Genomic DNA, 18,613 nt, shown 5'->3' with positions numbered 1-18,613 from the left:
CAAGGTGAAACGGAAACATGCAGCAGACACAGACAACACAGCAGACCACACCACTTCAGAAAAAAAGAGATAGATGGTACACACTATCATACAATAACAAAATAACAAATAGAATAGGAAACATCTTAAAAAAGCAAGGGATCCCAATAACATTCAGAACAAACAGTACAGTTCAGAAAAGACTAAGACCAGCAAGCTCGCTTAAAAAAGCAAGGGTCTGAATAACCGCTGTCATCGACTGGCGGCATCACGTGACACGAGCTATGACTGGCTTACAAAAGCGCAGATGGGAGTTACCCTCAAAACACATTCTCCGTTCCTCTAATTATTCCAGCCCCCACACCCTCCACCCAACAATTTCCAACCTCTCTGTCCTATCATCTCTTCCCTATTCTCATCTCCCTCCTTTTTTCCCCACCACCTCATGCTGCATCTGTTGGCATTCTGGCTCCTCCACAGCCTCCCAGACTGTTCCTCCCCCCGCCTCCCCCCTGCCTATACACTACGATCCCTTCCCCTTCCATCCAGATGCTGCTTCCATCCCATGTGATAGATGTATTCTTGCCAGAGTTGGCGGTCACGTGTGCACGAGGTGTGCGCGCTCCTGTGTAGGAATGAGTGGGTTTCTGTTTTGCTGATGAAGGGTGTGGCCATAATCTTTGTGTAAGTATCCTTTAATTGTGCCTGTCTGCAACTTGACATGCTTTCTTTATGACAAGTAGGAATCTATGTTTTCTTACATTGTAGTGTAACAACTGAGATGATGGGGGCATCTTGATGGACACATGACCTGTGGATACTAGCCAGTTCCCTCAATAGCAGCACCACTGTTACTGCTGTGCACACTGCCTGTCAACAATGATAGAGCCTCTAGTGGCAGATTGTTTGTACTCAGTACCATGCCCATAACACTTGATGTACAAACACGTGTACACCTATATCCGTATAGTGCAAAGTACTGTGAGGTGTACGGCACACGGTACATCCCATTGTACCGGTCATTAGCGTTTCTTCCTCTTCCGTTGACATATGGAGTGCAGGAAGAACGATTCTATGTTTCTGTGCGTGCAGTAAATATTCTAATCTTATCCTCACAATCTCTATGTGAGCGATACATAGGGTATTGTAGCATATTCCTGGAGTCATCATTTAAAGCTGGTTCTTGAAATTTTGTTAGTGGACTTGCTCGTGTTAGTTTATGCCTGTCCTCAATAGTCTTCCAGTTCATTTTCTTCAGGATCTCTGTGACACTCTGTCACGGGTCAAACAAACCTCCGATTATTTGTGCTGCCCATCTCTGTATGTGTTCAATATCCCCTATTAGTCCAGTTTGATACGAATCCCACACATTTGAGCAATGTTCTGGAAGTTGTCACACGAGTGATTTGTAAGCAATCTTCTTTGTAGACTGATTGCACCTCCCCAATATTCTACCAGTAAGCCAAAGTGTACCACCGGTGTTAACCACAACTGAGCCTACTCGATCGTTCCGTCTCGTATTCCCACAAAGTGTTACAGCCAGGTATTCGTATGAGTTGCCAATTCCAACAGTGACTCATTAATATTATAGTCTCAGGATACTACATTTTTCATTTTATGAAGTGCAAAGTTTAACATTTCTGAATATTTAGAGGAAGTTGCCAATCTTTGCACCCAGGGTTGCCACAAGTTCTGGAAATCAAGGAATTTTAAACATGTCAGGGAAATAAGGGAAATTTGAAAAAAACACTGGAAAAATCTCGTTTTGTGTCAGTAAATGAAAGGTTTGTTTACGGGTTGTCATGCATCGTCACTGGCCGGGCACTTCTTCCTCTACTCCCTCGTTCTCCTCTTCCTACCACTATCATCAGTTTGCAGTCCGTGCTTGCCACTAGCCTAGCAAATGCCGACGTTAGGCAGGGAGGCGTGAGGAGCGGTTTGTTTGGATCGGATTCTCAAAGATCGTTGGTGCGGCAATCAGAGATGGTGGTCAAGCGTGCACGAGTTGTGTCTGAGATTTGTACGATTGTGTATGTGCTCTAGTTTTCTGACAAAGGCTACGGCAGTAAATTTAGTTGTGAGAGTGCGGTCGTCTTTTCTACGTGCCTGTCTGTGGCTCAGAGATCATCTTTATGATGAGTTGCTACCTATCTTCATTAGTACTGATTCTCTGAGTATTTGTGCAAGTTATCTGTTGCACGGATTAATCACAGTGGTCTCATTTCATCGACACGGTGTCTGTGACATACGAATAGCTGGCCACACGAGTGGACTTCCACGAAGGGCCAAAACTGGGGGCCATTTCTGCCGGTCTGAAGCCCACCGTTTCTCACTAATGGTCAAGCCCTGCCCATCAGGTCTAGTCTCACTGATCTATCCACAGGCCGGGTCTATCCGTGTTTGGCATAATGCGGCGGATTTTTGTGGTTTATCCACAGACGTGGGACTGTGGTGCTCCGAGGCAGGCCGGAGGCTACGGGCGACGGATTTCAGGAATTGCGGCTGTCTCACCGCAAGTACGTTGTACAGTGTGGCGTTTTATAGACATTTTATTTATTCTATTACATTTTGGCATTCCGAAAGTAGTTTGTGTGTTAGAAAGAAGAAGTAAATTGTTGCAGTGGCTGGCAGTTTGTACGCTATGCACTCGTATATTTCTTGAAAGAAAAATCACACATTACCTGTAACATGATAGATGTATCACAGTGGGTAATAACTGACAATAACGAACGAACATAGTAGGTACAACATTTTATTGCCGGTCATCTATAGTGTCGGTTTACACAACTCTTTCCCACCTTATACACGTCTTTCGAGACGACTACATTTTTCTGCAGTTATTTCTGAAATTTGTGAAGGTATTTTAAATTTGTCCTGCAACTCCAAGGAAATGCATATTTTTGTCACCAAATGTGTTTTGTTTTATTGAAATAAAATAACAACAGTGGTCTTAATAAAACATATACCATTTGGCTCGCTTTCTCCATCGAAAGACAGTTTATTACAAAAGATGTTGATATTAGTACATAAGATTTTTACTCAAAAGTCCTTACTTTTTTTTTGTCTACTTATGTCTCTACTTACGCTTGAGATCTAAAAATTTATCAGGGAAAAATGCTAAAACATGTCTGGAAATCAGGGAAATATCAGGGAATGTCACTTGGGGAAACTTGTGGCAACCCTGGCACCACTTTGAAATCTTATGAAGATCTGACTGAATATTTATGCAGCTTCTTTCAGACAGTGCTTCATATACTCCATCATGTAGTAGTGAGGTGCATAAATGCTCTCTGGAAGAGGAATGCCTCCTGGTCGAGGACAGACTTTTGGCATAACGTGGATGTGAAACTGAAAGCCGAAGTGCAAAGTGCTCGGTGAAACCCTACACGATGGTTTGTGGGACTGAATCTAGCCTCTCGATAGCTTCCCACGTGTGTTCCATCAGGTTCAGATCAGAGGAATTTGGTAATCAAATCATCGGCTTGACTCAACTGTAAGCACCACAGACACGTGGTTCTGGATTTGAGACACACAATATTACCCTGCTAGAAAATACCATCACCAGGGGTAAGACATCAATCATAAAGGGTTGCAGGTGGTTTGCAATAATGTTGCCTAATCAATATGTGTCATAGCGTCTCCGATCACTACGGCAAGTCTCGTGGACGTCCGTGTGAACATCCTACCTTACAGAGTGGGTCAGCCAGATTTTGTTATGTTCTGTGATGAGGTGTAGACCCCTCACCTACTCGTGTTTTTACTATCTTCCTGCCACTTTCTGTCAGTACTCTTGACCAGGGCCGGCCACGGCGTGCCAAACTTGACACGTGCCGGGTGTGCGGGCCGAGGCTTTGCCCGTCTCGGCTTTGCTCCGACCTTCTCGGAAGTACCCGTTACAGTGCAACATTTTATTTAGTATTACAGTGTGGCATTTTTCAGTCTGCACACCTCAGTTACATTTGAAAGAATTGTGTTCCCAGTGCTGTTTACATTTTGCTATTTGTTCATTGTATGAAATATGTTCACAGGTTCAGTGGCTGTTTGCATAGAGGCAGTCTAGCAATCAATACTCACAAGTCTTTAAAAATGAATTGGAATGACAGTAGAGAGGGATGAGAATTCTCTGCATGTTATGCAATCACGTAAGTGGTGGGTACTGCGGATTTGCTATGAAACGACACTACAGTATCAAGCAGACAGAATTTAATGACCTAGTTTACAATGAAAGAGTAAGAAATTACAATGATTAATAAATGGAATTCATTGTCCTGTACATCAAGAAGCATTTTGTGCTAAAGTTTCAGGCACAGGAAGAAATAGTAAAATTTCTGAGATGGCAGACATTACTCCACTGTCAGTTGCAGCAGTTTTTCGATGGATTTGAATGAAGAGTATGGAGACTTTATATATTACTGCAGAGGTTGTTGGTTAAGTGCAGGGACATACCAGGCTACTTTTTGACTCTTTCTGCTTTGATGGGAATGCATTTAAAAAGAAATTACGTTGTGTTTCTGACAAACACAGTCCAGTTCCCTAAGCTCACTGGTATTAAAGAACAACTAGAAGGATAGTTTCTGAAATGTTTCAACAACAATGACTTTCGTACATTTATTTTCTATACTGTTCCAATTGTAACTGATTGATCTACAAGACAATTCCCATTTTAAAGACAAATCCTTTAACATTAAAATTGTCCAGGATGTGCTTTCCTCAAGTCTCCATAATGAGATTACAAAATCACTACAATATTTCAATCAACATATGTGTGTGAAATACCATATTTTGTGGATTATAAGACACATGTTTTTCTTTGAAAAATAGCCTCTAAAATTCAGGAGCGTCTTATACTCAAAATTAATATAAAAATATCTAGTGTTTGATATTTAATTCCCTCCAGTCTTAAAAATGGCCATGTATTTTATGCCGCGGGCAACCCATCTCTATGAGGCATTATTGGATTCAATTTGCTGCAGCAAGTGCACCAGTGTAACGATCATGAGCTGTGGGGATCCACAAGCTTGTTAACACTGTCTCTCTTCAGTCTCGCCATCATAAACCCAGAACACTGTTCAGCCTGTGTTGCGTCACTGCAATCTATGGTACCAGTGAACTTGAATCAAAGGTGATGTGTGTCGTCGATAACAGTACAATATTTTTGTTAGTAGCCAGTTTTGGAATGGAAAAAATAAGAGGTATTCATATGATGCGGGCTACGAATTTAAAGTAATAGCATATGCATTGAAATAGAGCAGCTGAACGGCATTTCGGGTTTCCACCAACAGAAAAAAGCATTCGTGATTGGCAGAACTGAAGAAAATGAGGCAGACTAAATGTGAAAATAGAGGAATGAATGTGAAATGGCCAGAACTGGAAGATGACATAATGAAATTGATTCGAGGACACCGTCAAAATGACATTGAAATTAATACAAAAATTATTCAAATACACTCATAAGCTAACACTACAGTGGAACTTACAGACATTAAGGGTGGAGTTGGTTGATGCTACAGGTTTATGAAGCGTCATGGACTTACCGTGTGAGCCAAAACTAAAATATCTCAGAAAGTGCCACAAGAGTATGAAGAGAGATAAAATATGTTTCCATCACTGTATTTTTCAAAATGGAAAGAAAACTAATTTTGAACTAAGCCAAATAGTGACATTTGTTGTACCGAGTGACAGAACTGTTGTCATGAAAGGTGCTAAAATTTACATGGAAAAATGAACTACACTGTTGTCCTTTCATGTTGTGCTGATGGTACTAATCTTAATCCAGTGATCATTTTCAAGCACAAAACAGTGCCACAACCTTCTGAAATACTGCCAGGTGTTGTTGTTCATGTGCATGACAAGGCTTGGATGGGTGACGCTGGTGTGAAATTATGGATTAATGAAGTGTGGGAGAGGAGGAAAGATGCTCTATCGAAGAAGAGTTCTCTTCTTGTGGTAGATCAGTTTTGTAGTCATTTGAAAAATACTGTGAAAGAGAAAGTGTGACAGGGAAGTACTGAGCTTGCCATTATTCTGGGAGGACTTATTTCGCAGTTGCAACTTCTTGATGTCTCGATAAATAAATTATTTAAAGTGTATATGAGAGACAACTGGAACAAATGAATGATGGATTAAACCTAATGTGAATTCATGCCGAAGGGAGTTTCAAAATGACCTACAATCAAACAAGTGTGACAGTGGATAAAACAAGCCGTAGACATTAATTTTAAAATCTTTCAAGATGTACAGCGTATGTAACGCTCTTGATGGCAGTGAAGACCACCTTATATATGGAGAGGACAATGACGACGATGAAGAGGAAGAAGAAGAAAGTTCAGATGATGATGTTCCGGGATTTTAAAGGTCAGTTTGGTTTTATGAACTAAGAAACAGTCTGGCTTTGCAGTTGAATAACAAAAGTGGTAAAAATGTTAGTAACAATTGCTTAAATATTAAGGTGAATCCTATAGTCCATGGCATCATATAGTCCATAAAATATGGTATGTCACAATTACATGGCAACCTGGGCTCGAAAATCTGCTAAACTGTCAGCATGTGACAGTATGCCGAGAGTTTGTACTAGGTAAAAATTATATTATGGGCCCATATTGTTGCTAGAATGACTCTCCATTTGTCTCTGTTCTGCTTACATATTTTCCTTACTTCATCACATGCTTGAAATGCCACCGGATGGTGTTTAATATTACAGTCAGCAGTGGTCATAATGTTTTGGCTCATCAGTTTGTGTTGACAATGAATCGGGAATGTTACGTCACCACTTGCAGTATGTGCTTTAAGCCTGATGACCACTGTCTGTTTGAAACCAGTTACTGCATTGCGAAATGCTTTTGTTATTGTTGTGGTAAGAAAATTGTCATTCACAACCTTCATTGACAGTGCAATTTTTCCAAAGCTGTGAACTGGAACAACTGAGCTACCTGCTCTCAAATTTTATTCCATTTATGGTATGGCAGTTGTAAAGCAGTCACGACACTGTATAGTTTGCTGTTTTTACGACTGTGCAACACAAGTTTGTTGTTGTAATGAGTGAACCAGTCCCAAAATGTGCATAAATGTATGCTGTACACATTTATTATTATGCCTAGATTGCTATTGAGCCCGTATAGGCAGCTGTACAGATTGCATTAACATGTGTCTGCTATATGCGAGGGATGCTGTGCAGGTTGTTGTGAAGCACTTGCTTCCTGGTGGGCAAAAGACAAAGAATCTCTGTTTCTATCTTCCACAATATTATAGCTTGAATAAAAGAGCTTTATGCATGTGTTTGTGTGTTTGTGGGTGGGGGTGGGGTCCTTGATATTTCCAGCAGGCTCTCCATGCGTATACAGAACAGCACAGAACACGGGGTGCTCAAGAAAGAACTAAGATTGACTGTAAACTGGCCCCTTCAACCAAACACTCTGAAACATCAATCATAAAGTTAAAATTTATTTGTGACCTCCAATGATTTTTGTGTAATCTTAGGATCTATGTATTGTAATATTTCTGTTCTTAAACATGTCATAAAAAAATTATTTAATACTAAAATTTTTAGCTCTTATTTTATATATGCTTAAAGTTATGATCAAAGCATGTTGTCATTATTGTTACTGTTATACGAATGGGTAATGCCACATTCATTATTTATACTTTGCATAATCAGCCATCGAAATTGTTGTCCATGTCTGATCGCTGCAGAATTCCTGTTTGAATGGGCCAGACAAGTGATACTCAGAAGGGGCAAAATCAAGACTATATGGAGGATGATCCAGTTCTTCAAATTTGAGGTTCTGGAGCATTTCAGCAGTCTGGGCAGCAGTATGCAAACGGGCATTGTCGTGCAACAACACAACACCTTTTGACAGCAATCCTCGGCGTTTACTTCGAATTGCAGGCTTTAGCCTGGCAGTAAGCATCTCATTGTAACGTACACTGTTTATTGTTGTGCCCCTTTCCCCATAATGCTACAAAACTGGACTTCGAGCATCCCAAAAAACCGTAAGCATTAGTTTTCCAGCAGACGGTTTGGTCTTGAACTTTTTCTTGCATGGCAAATTTGGATGTTTCCATTCCATACTCTGCCATTTACTCTCCAGCTCGTAATGATGGATCCATGTTTCATCACCAGTAATTATCCTGTCTAAGAAGTTTGTCCCTTTCATTACCATAGCGATCCAAATGGTTTTAGCAGATGTCCAAGCGCATTTGCTTATGCAACTGTGTGAGTTGTTTTGGGACCCATCTTGCACAAACTTTATGAAACCCAAATCTGTTGTAGGTGATTTCATAGCAGAACTGTGACTAATTTGCTGACGATGTGCCACTTCGTCAATAGTTAATCGTCTGTCTAAGAGAATAATTTCATGTGAATGCATAACACTCATGTGACCATTTTGGAATTTTTCAAGCCATTCGTAGACACTCCGTTGTGGTAAAACACTGTTCCTGTGCTGTACTGAAAGTCTTCGATGAATTTCGGCCCCTGATTGCCTTCCGACCACAAAAAACGGATCACTGAATGTTGCTCTTTTTTGGTGAAAATAGAGAGCGGAGCAGCCACGATTAACAGCACGGCAGCGATAACGAAACTAACCTAGCAGCTTTAAAATTGCAAAGATATAACAACAAATAAACAAAGCATGTGTAATCAACATAAAATGACAGTACTACCAAAATATTCAAAAATGTAACTAAATTGCGGATAATAATTGACTTACCCTCGTAGTTTGCAATTCAGGGATGATAATGTATTTGAAAATGAGAAGTCGGACTCCATGCAAAACCTCATATATTCATTTTATTCAAAACATTAATAAGAATTACTGTGGTCATTGCCTTTAAAAATTATTAGAAAGAACTACCTTCATGCGGTCTCACCTGCCATCACATATAAAAGATAGCGCTAAAAAATAATGTCTCCAAATTTTTTATTCTGTTCTGAGTAGTGCTTGAGGTATGTTGTGCATGTTATTTGGTAGATTTTTTCCTTTTGCAGTGGTGCAGGCTGGAACCCTGTGCCACTAGAGGACTCTAAATTTTAGCATGTACCATTGTGGTGCATGAGGAATGGCATGCTGTAGTCTATTTTCTAATTGGCCACAAATGGAGCACACTCTGTTCAGAATTACAATGCCAGACCACACACAATTTCTCAACACCTTGTGTTTACTGTCATCGGTCATCCACTGTACAGTCCCTGACATGGCCCCATGTGATTTTCATCATTTTGCAAAATTTAAAGAACGCCTATGAAGACTTCACTTTGACAGGGATGAAGTGTTCAAAGCAGAGGTGAGATCGTGGCTCCTTGAACAAAGTCAAATAAATATTCTACACTGATGGTATCAACAAACTAGTCTCTTATTGGGAGAAATGTGTTTGTCTTTAGGATAAATGGGAAACATTACACGTGGGAAAAATATATCTGAAAACAAAGACGATGTGACTTACCAAACAAAAGCGCTGGCACGTCGATAGACACACAAACAAACACAAACATACACACAAAATTCTAGCTTTCGCAACCAACGGTTGCTTCGTCAGGAAAGAGGGAAGGAGAGGGAAAGACGAAAGGATGTGGGTTTTAAGGGAGAGGGTAAGGAGTCATTCCAATCCCGGGAGCGGAAAGACTTACCTTAGGGGGAAAATCACTTTGCCACGAAGAAAAATGATCCTAACCCTACTCCTAATGATCCAACTCCCCAAGACACTATCCAAATTGAACCCTGCCTGGAACAGTTCCATCCTCCGTCACAGCGGGACCCACCTCCTCTTCCTCAAAATCACCCTCTCCAAACCTTCAAGGAATTTCTGACTTCCAGCCTTGCCTCTCAATCCTTCTTAAAAAGCCTTAATCCTACTCCCAACATCACTACTGCTGAAGCCCAGGCTATCCGTGATCTGAAGGCTGACCGATCCATCGTCATCCTTCCGGCGGACAAGGGTTCCACGACCGTGGTACTTGATCGTCGGAAGTATGTGGCTGAGGGACTGCGTCAGCTTTCAGACAACACCACATACAAAGTTTTCCAAGGTAATCCCATTCCTGATGTCCAGGCGGAGCTTTAAGGAATCCTCAGAACCTTAGGCCCCCTACAAAACCTTTCACCTGACTCCATCAACCTCCTGACCCCACCGACACCCCGCACCCCTACCTTCTACCTTCTTCCTAAAATTCACAAACCCAATCATCCCGGCCGCCCCATTGTAGCTGGTTACCAAGCCCCCACAGAACGTATCTCTGCCTACGTAGATCATCACCTCAACCCATTACATGCAGTCTCCCATCCTTCATCAAAGACACCAACCACATTTTCGAACGCCTGGAATCCTTACCCAATCTGTTACCCCCGGAAACCATCCTTGTAACCATTGATGCCACTTCCTTATACGCAAATATCCCGCACGTCCAGGGCCTCGCTGCGATGGAGCACTTCCTTTCACTCCGATCACCTGCCACCCTACCTAAAACCTCTTTCCTCATTACCTTAGCCAGCTTCATCCTGACCCACAACTTCTTCACTTTTGAAGGCCAGACATACCAACAATTAAAGGGAACAGCCATGGGTACCAGGATGGCCCCCTCGTACGCCAACCTATTCGTGGGTCGCTTAGAGGAAGCCTTCTTGGTTACTCAGGCCTGCCAACCCAAAGTTTGGTACAGATTTATTGATGACATCTTCATGATGTGGACTCACAGTGAAGAAGAACTCCAGAATTTCCTCTCCAACCTCAACTCCTTTGGTTCCATCAGATTCACCTGGTCCTACTCCAAATCCCATGCCACTTTCCTTGATGTTGACCTCCACCTGTCCAATGGCAAGCTTCACACGTCCGTCCACATCAAACCCACCAACAAGCAAAAGTACCTCCATTATGACATCTGCCACCCATTCCACATCAAACGGTCCCTTCCATACAGCCTAGGTCTTCGTGGCAAACGAATCTGCTCCAGTCCTGAATCCCTGAACCATTGCACCAACAACCTGACAACAGCTTTTGCATCCCGCAACTACCCTCCCGACCTGGTACAGAAGCAAATAACCCGAGCCACTTCCTCATCCTCTCAAACCCAGAACCTCCCACAGAATAACCACAAAAGTGCCCCACTTGCGACAGGATACTTTCCGGGACTGGATCAGACTCTGAATGTGGCTCTCCAGCAGGGATACGACTTCCTCAAATCCTGCCCTGAAATGAGATCCATCCTTCATGAAATCCTCCCCACTCCACCAAGAGTGTCTTTCCGCCGTCCACCTAACCTTCATAACCTCTTAGTTCATCCCTATGAAATCCCCAAACCACATTCCCTACCTTCTGGCTCCTATCCTTGTAACCACCCCTGATGCAAAACCTGTCCCATGCACCCTCCCACCACCACCTACTCCAGTCCTGTAACCCGGAAGGTGTACACGATCAAAGGCAGAGCCACGTGTGAAAGCACCCACGTGATTTACCAACTGACCTGCCTACACTGTAATGCATTCTATGTGGGAATGACCAGCAACAAACTATCCATTCGCATGAATGGACACAGGCAGACAGTGTTTGTAGGTAATGAGGATCACCCTGTGGCTAAACATGCCTTGGTGCACGGCCAGCACATCTTGGCACAGTGTTACAGCATCTGGGTTATCTGGATACTTACCACCAACCTGTCAGAACTCCGGAGATGGGAACTGGCTCTTCAATATATCTTCTCTTCCCGTTATCCACCAGGCCTCAATCTCCGCTAATTTCAAGTTGCCGCCACTCATACCTCACCTGTCATTCAACAACATCTTTGCCTCTGCACTTCCGCCTTGACTGACATCTCTGCCCAAACTCTTTGCCTCTGTATATGTCTGCGTATGTGTGTGTGTGTGCGAGTGTATACCTGTCCTTTTTTCCCTCTAAGGCAAGTCTTTCCGCTCCCGGGATTGGAATGACTCCTTACCCTCTCCCTTAAAACCCACATCCTTTCGTCTTTCCCTCTCCTTCCCTCTTTCCTGATGAAGCAACTGTTTGTTGCGAAAGCTTGAATTTTGTGTGTATGTTTGTGTTTGTTTGTGTGTCTATCGACCTGCCAGCGCTTTTGTTTGGTAAGTCTCATCATCTATATATTCCACGTGGGAAAAATATATCTAAAAACAAAGATGATGTGACTTACCAAACGAAAGCGCTGGCTGGTCGATAGACACACAAACATACACACAAAATTCTAGCTTTCGCAACCAACGGTTGCTTCGTCAGGAAAGAGGGAAGGAGAGGGAAAGACGAAAGGATGTGGGTTTTAAGGGAGAGGGTAAGGAGTCATTCCCATCCCGGGAGCGGAAAGACTTACCTTAGGGGGAAAAAAGGATGGGTATACACTCGCGCGCGCGCGCACACACACACACACACACACACACACACACACACACACACACACACACAAGCAGACATATACAGAGGCAAGGAGTTTGGGCAGAGATGTCAGTCCAAGGATGGCAGTCCGCTGAGATGTCAGTCTGCTGATGGCTGAACCCTGCTACTAGACTGGCTGAAATGCCAATCACAGAGCAGTTTTAATCAGAGTATAACAGGTTGCATTTTCCCCACAGGTGAAGCTGACTTTGTGGGGCACACAGGCTGAAGAGTTCTCGGCGACTCCCGGTTGTGTGCTGGCAGTAAAGGGTGCCAAACAGTCAGACTTTGGCGGTCGGCGCTCAGCATCGGTTCAGATGTGGAACACTGTCAGAGTGAACCCTGACATACCAGAGGCACACCAGCTGCGTGACTGGTATCAGAGACAGGAACATGTCAACATTTTGACTGAGCAGCTGGAAGTGGCAGGCAGTGAGTAACTGTTTGTTTCTTTTCACAGAAAGTTTGCAGTTCTCCAGTTATATGTTGGGATGTTTAATACAGTTTTGAGAGAGGGGGGAGGAGAAGAAAATCTGTTGATTATGTTGTTAGCCTTAACGATGAATGCATGCATCTACTGGAACTATTTGTTGAACTCATCAGTTGGCCACCTACTGGCAATCTCCGATGCTTGTCCACTGCAGCCGAGTTACGTTCAACATACTGTCAGCTGCAATCAAGTGAACTGCTTCTTGATACTGTGGACACCGGTTGAATGTCTGAGAGAAATGCGTATCTTGATCCTGCAAAAGCAAAGGAGGGAGTGGGTCAGTCTGTAACTAGGTACCTTCATATACTATGGGAATTTCATCACCTACATTGAGAACTGGAGGGTAGAGGTGTGAGGGAATATTTGAACTATTACTGGTTGATAATGGGAAAGTTTAAAGATGAGGCCATGAAAAAGGAATGGGAATTTTTTATTTTTGTGGGCTTTATACATCCAATTTTTTGTTATTTGTTGGTACACATGTTCCTGACGTAACCTTGCATTTTCAGCTGTTTTAATATTTAATTTATTGTTGACAGTCAAAAAGGTTATCGTTGTTTTCGAGTGCTCAGCAATTTTTTTCTTTTGAAAAAGAAGAATCAAAGAATCCACATTACATTTTGCTTGAAAAATGGGACAAAGTGAAGCACCACATTCGAAATGATGACTGGGACTTCTGGCGAATCTACTGTGAATATGACATCAGTTTACAAGTGGTATAAATGTTTCGAAGAAGGTCAGAACACATTGTAGATGACAAGAGGGTCAATTTTACTAATGACAGTGTGGAAGAAGTCTAGAAAATGGTTCTGAAAAATAGCTGAATCATTATTGGAGAGGTTTTTTGATGATGTTGCCATATTGGTTGGCTCATGCCAAGCCATTTATTGGATAGTTTGGCCATGAAGCGTGTACCAGCAAAGTTTATTCCCAAATTGTTGAATTTTGACCAAAAACAACGGCATGTACAGGCGTGTACACATTGCTCAGAATTGCTGAATGAAGTTGCTTTGATTACAGTGGGATGGTGCATCAGGAGTTCTTGCCTTACGGTCAGACAGTCAGTAAGGAATACTGTCTGTAAGTTATGCACTGTTTGCCAGAAGCAATTGAAAGAAAACCACCTGAATTGTGGGGAAAACCAGTCCTGGAAATTACTTCACAATAATGCTCCTGCTTACATCTCAATGTATGTTTTTGCTAAAAACAAAGCCGTTATGTTACCTTAGCCACCGTATTCATCAAACGTGTCCTGTGACTTCTTTCTATTCCTGATGCAGTAGAGAGTGTTGGAAGGACATTGTTTTGCTTACATTGATGAGATAAAAACAAAATTGCTGTAGGAGCTGAAAACTGTAACAAAAAGTGAGTTCTAGAAGTGCTTCCAAGATTAGGCTAAGTGCTTGTAGAAGTGTATTATATCTGAGGGGATTACTTGGAAGGGAATAAAGATAATTTTGATGAATACATAACGATTCTTTAAGGGAAACGTAAATCCCTGTTACTTTTTGGTCACAACTCACGAGTGCTTACGCCAACTGCGAAAAGATTGAATTTCGGAGAAGTAATATCATCTGACGAACATTTGGCTTTCAGATTGAGATAAAGTAAACATTTGGTAAGCTACAAAATATGTAGTAAGTGAAAATAAAAAAAAATTGCTGTATGTAGCTAACATCATATTATGATTTCTACAAAAAATTCAAATATGTAACGTTACAGAGTTTTTTGTGATACCTATTACGTGAAATTGAAGGAGAATGTATTGTTTATAAGGAGAACTGTTGTTTACTAAATGTAAATGATGTATGGCCACGGTCCTCATATAGTGTGCTTCATTTGAATTTATTGCATGGATGTTAGCTGTATTTTATCTTCTGTATTACGGAGAAGATGATTGTGGTGCCTATGATGAAACAAACTACTTTCAGGTGACACATAGGAAAATTAGCTTGATGGTTGCGGAGATGTACTAAGAGATAGGATCTTGGTGGGTAGAATTAGTTCTTAATTGTGAATGACTTGTTGCAGCTAGTCTTGGTCTCTGTTTAGCAACATTTGTCAAAGAAAGGAGGGGCCTTATAAAAACAGTGATCACATCCATCCCCCACAACAACATTGCTGATGTAACCTTTTCCTTTTTTATTGCAAGAAGTTTTAGACACACAAACATACACACAAAATTCAAGCTTTCACAACCAACGGTTGCTTCATCAGGAAAGAGGGAAGGAGAGGGAAAGACGAAAGGATGTGGGTTTTAAGGGAGAGGGTAAGGAGTCATTCCAATCCTGGGAGCGGAAAGACTTACCTTAGGGGGAAAAAAGGACAGGTATACACTCGCGCACACACACACACACACACACACACACACATCCATCCGCACATATGCAGACACAAGCAGACATTTGTAAAGGCAAAGAGTTTGGGCAGAGATGTCAGTCGAGGCGGAAGTACAGAGGCAAAGATGTTGTTGAAAGACAGGTGAGGTAAGACAATTTAAAGACAATTAAATATGTCTGCTTGTGTCTGTATATGTGTGGATGGATATGTGTATGTGTGCGAGTGTATACCCGTCCTTTTTCCCCCTAAGGTAAGTCTTTCCGCTCCTGGGATTGGAATGACTCCTTACCCTCTCCCTTAAAACCCACATCCTTTCGTCTTTCCCTCTCCTTCCCTCTTTCCTGATGAGGCAACAGTTTGTTGCGGAAGCTTGAATTTTGTGTGTATGTTTGTGCTTGTTTGTGTGTCTATCGACCTGCCAGCGCTTTCGTTCGGTAAGTCACATCATCTTTGTTTTTAGATATATATACATAAGCTATTAATGAATTGCTTATGCATGTTGGTGAAGGCGGATCGCTCTCCAATTGTACCGCCTCCATTTTTCCGTTTGTTTAACAGGGTGTACGGAAACTTTCACGTCCGCACTGATTTTCGATGATGTTATAAGTTGCACTAGGGACCGCATCTACCTTCTTCCGAAGTTAGCAGGCAACTACGCTGTTATGCGGCGGCTCGTTTCGGCCCCTTCAGCATCTGTCCTTCAAGTGTAACGAGCGAGTAACGGAGTTTATATTTCATACCTGCCACAGCAAATTTGTGTTCGTGGGGTTTCTATTCTAATTCGAATGTTTGACTTACGCTATACGTATTCGTTTCGGAATATCGTTTCTACGTCTTCCGTTAACTATACATGGTTTAAATTATGAAGACAATTAATAACATTTGTTAAATACAACTTTGTTTGCGGAAAACATAATGATGTTCGAAGTCGCCAGTTTTTCCTCGACAAACGACTTTCAACAACTTATTATATGCATAACTGTTGCAACTGATTGCCGGGAATATAATAGAAGGAAACATTCCACGTGGGAAAAATATATATAGAAACAAAGATGAGGTGACTTACCGAACGAAAGCGCTGGCAGGTCGATAGACACACAAACAAACACAAACATACACACAAAATTCTAGCTTTCGCAACCAATGGCTGCTTCATCAGGTAAGAGGGAAAGAGAGGGAAAGACGAAAGGATGTGGGTTTTAAGGGAGAGGGTAAGGAGTCATTCCAATCCCGGGAGCAGAAAGACTTACCTTATGGGGAAAAAAGGACAGGTATACACTCGCATACACACACACATCCATCCGCACATACACAGACACAAGCAGACATTTGTAAAGGCAAAGAGTTTGGGCAGAGATGTCAGTCGAGGCGGAAGTACATAGGCAAAGATGTTGTTGAATGACAGGTGAGGTATGAGAGGCGGCAACTTGAAATTAGCAGAGGTTGAGGCCTGGCGGGTAACGAGAAGAGAGGATATACTGAAGGGCAAGTTCCCATCTTCGGAGTTCTGACAGGTTGGTGTTAGTGGGAAGTATCCAGATAATCCGCACGGTGTAACACTGTGCCAAGATGTGCTGGCCGTGCACCAAGGCATGTTTAGCCACAGGGTGATCCTCATTACCAACAAACACTGTCTGCCTGTGTCCATTCATGCGAATGGACAGTTTGTTGCTGGTCATTCCCACATAGAAAGCTTCACAGTGTAGGCAGGTCAGTTGTTAAATCACGTGGGTGCTTTCACACGTGGCTCTGCCTTTGATCGTGTACACCTTCCGGGTTACAGGACTGGAGTAGGTGGTGGTGGGAGGGTGCATGGGACAGGTTTTACACCAGGGGTGGTTACAAGGGTAGGAGCCAGAGGGTAGGGAAGGTGGTTTGGGGATTTCATAGGGATGAACTAAGAGGTTACGAAGGTTAGGTGGACGGTGGAAAGACACTCTTGGTGGAGTTGGGAGGATTTCATGAAGGTCTTTCCTGATGAAGCAGCCGTTGGTCGCGAAAGCCAGAATCCTGCGTGTATGCTTGTGTCTGTGTGTCCATCAACCCGCCAGCGCCCCCGTCCGGCAAGTCTCATCTTCTATGTTTTTAGATATATGTATATATAAAATAGAAGGAAACATTCCACGTGGGAAAAATATATATAAAAACAAAGATGAGGTGACCCACCGAACGAAAGCGCTGGCAGGTCGATAGACACACAAACAAACACAAACATACACACAAAATTCAAGCCCTCGCAACAAACTGTCCCCTCATCAGGAAAGAGGGAAGGAGAGGGGAAGACGAAAGGAAGTGGGTTTTAAGGGAGAGGGTAAGGAGTCATTCCAATCCCGGGAGCGGAAAGACTTACCTTAGGGGGAAAAAGGACAGGTATACACTCGCACACACGCACATATCCATCCACACATACAGACACAAGCAGACATATTTAAAGACAAAGAGTTTGTGCAGAGATGTCAGTCGAGGCAGAAGTGTAGAGGCAAAGAAGTTGTTGAAAGACAGGTGAGGTATGAGTGGCGGCAACTTGAAATTAGCGGAGATTGAGGCCTGGCGGATGACGAGAAGAGAGGATATACTGAAGGGCAAGTTCCCATCTCCGGAGTTCGGATAGGTTGGTGTTGGTGGGAAGTATCCAGATAACCCGGACGGTGTAACACTGTGCCAAGATGTGCTGGCCATGCACCAAGGCATGTTTAGCCGCAGGGTGATCCTCATTACCAACAAACACTGTCTGCCTGTGTCCATTCATGCGAATGGACAGTTTGTTGCTGGTCATTCCCACATAGAATGCATCACAGTGTAGGCAGGTAAGTTGGTAAATCACGTGGGTGCTTTCACACGTGGCTCTGCCTTTGATCGTGTACACCTTCCTGGTTACAGGACTGGAGTAGGTGGTGGTGGGAGGGTGCATGGGACAGGTTTTGCATCAGGGGTGGTTACAAGGATAGGAGCCAGAGGGTAGGGAAGGTGGTTTGGGGATTTCATAGGGATGAACTAAGAGGTTACGAAGGTTAGGTGGACGGCGGAAAGACACTCTTGGCGGAGTGGGGAGGATTTCATGAAGGATTGATCTCATTTCAGGGCAGGATTTGAGGAAGTCGTATCCCTGCTGGAGAGCCACATTCAGAGTCTGGTCCAGTCCCGGAAAGTATCCTGTCACAAGTGGGGCACTTTTGTGGTTCTTCTGTGCGGGATTCTGGGTTTGAGGGGACGAGGAAGTGGCTCGGGTTATTTGCTTCTGTACCAGGTCGGGAGGGTAGTTGCGGGATGCGAAAGCTGTTTTCAGGTTGTTGGTGTAATGATTCAGGGATTCCGGACTGGAGCAGATTCGTTTGCCACGAAGACCTAGGCTGTAGGGAAGGGATCGTTTGATGTGGAATGGGTGGCAGTTGTCATAATGGAGGTACTGTTGCTTGTTGGTGGGTTTGA

The 18,613-nt window shown here is 42.9% G+C and overlaps 1 protein-coding gene across 5 annotated transcripts in view; it reads left to right on the top strand.

Annotated features, from left to right (window-relative positions):
* LOC124550985 (replication protein A 70 kDa DNA-binding subunit-like) overlaps window positions 1–18,613 on the top strand; it is a 177,792-nt gene that overhangs the window by 89,229 nt on the left and 69,950 nt on the right. For all 5 annotated transcript variants that reach the window (XM_047125810.1, XM_047125808.1, XM_047125806.1 and 2 more), the window contains exon 9: window positions 12,552–12,786. In XM_047125810.1, coding sequence (XP_046981766.1) covers window positions 12,552–12,786 — 235 coding nt within the window. The remainder of the gene's footprint in view (window positions 1–12,551; window positions 12,787–18,613) is intronic.

Source organism: Schistocerca americana, chromosome 9 (genome assembly GCF_021461395.2).
Source record: "Schistocerca americana isolate TAMUIC-IGC-003095 chromosome 9, iqSchAmer2.1, whole genome shotgun sequence".
Taxonomy (NCBI): Eukaryota; Metazoa; Arthropoda; class Insecta; order Orthoptera; family Acrididae; genus Schistocerca; species Schistocerca americana.
This window is presented reverse-complemented; position numbering and strand designations above follow the sequence as displayed.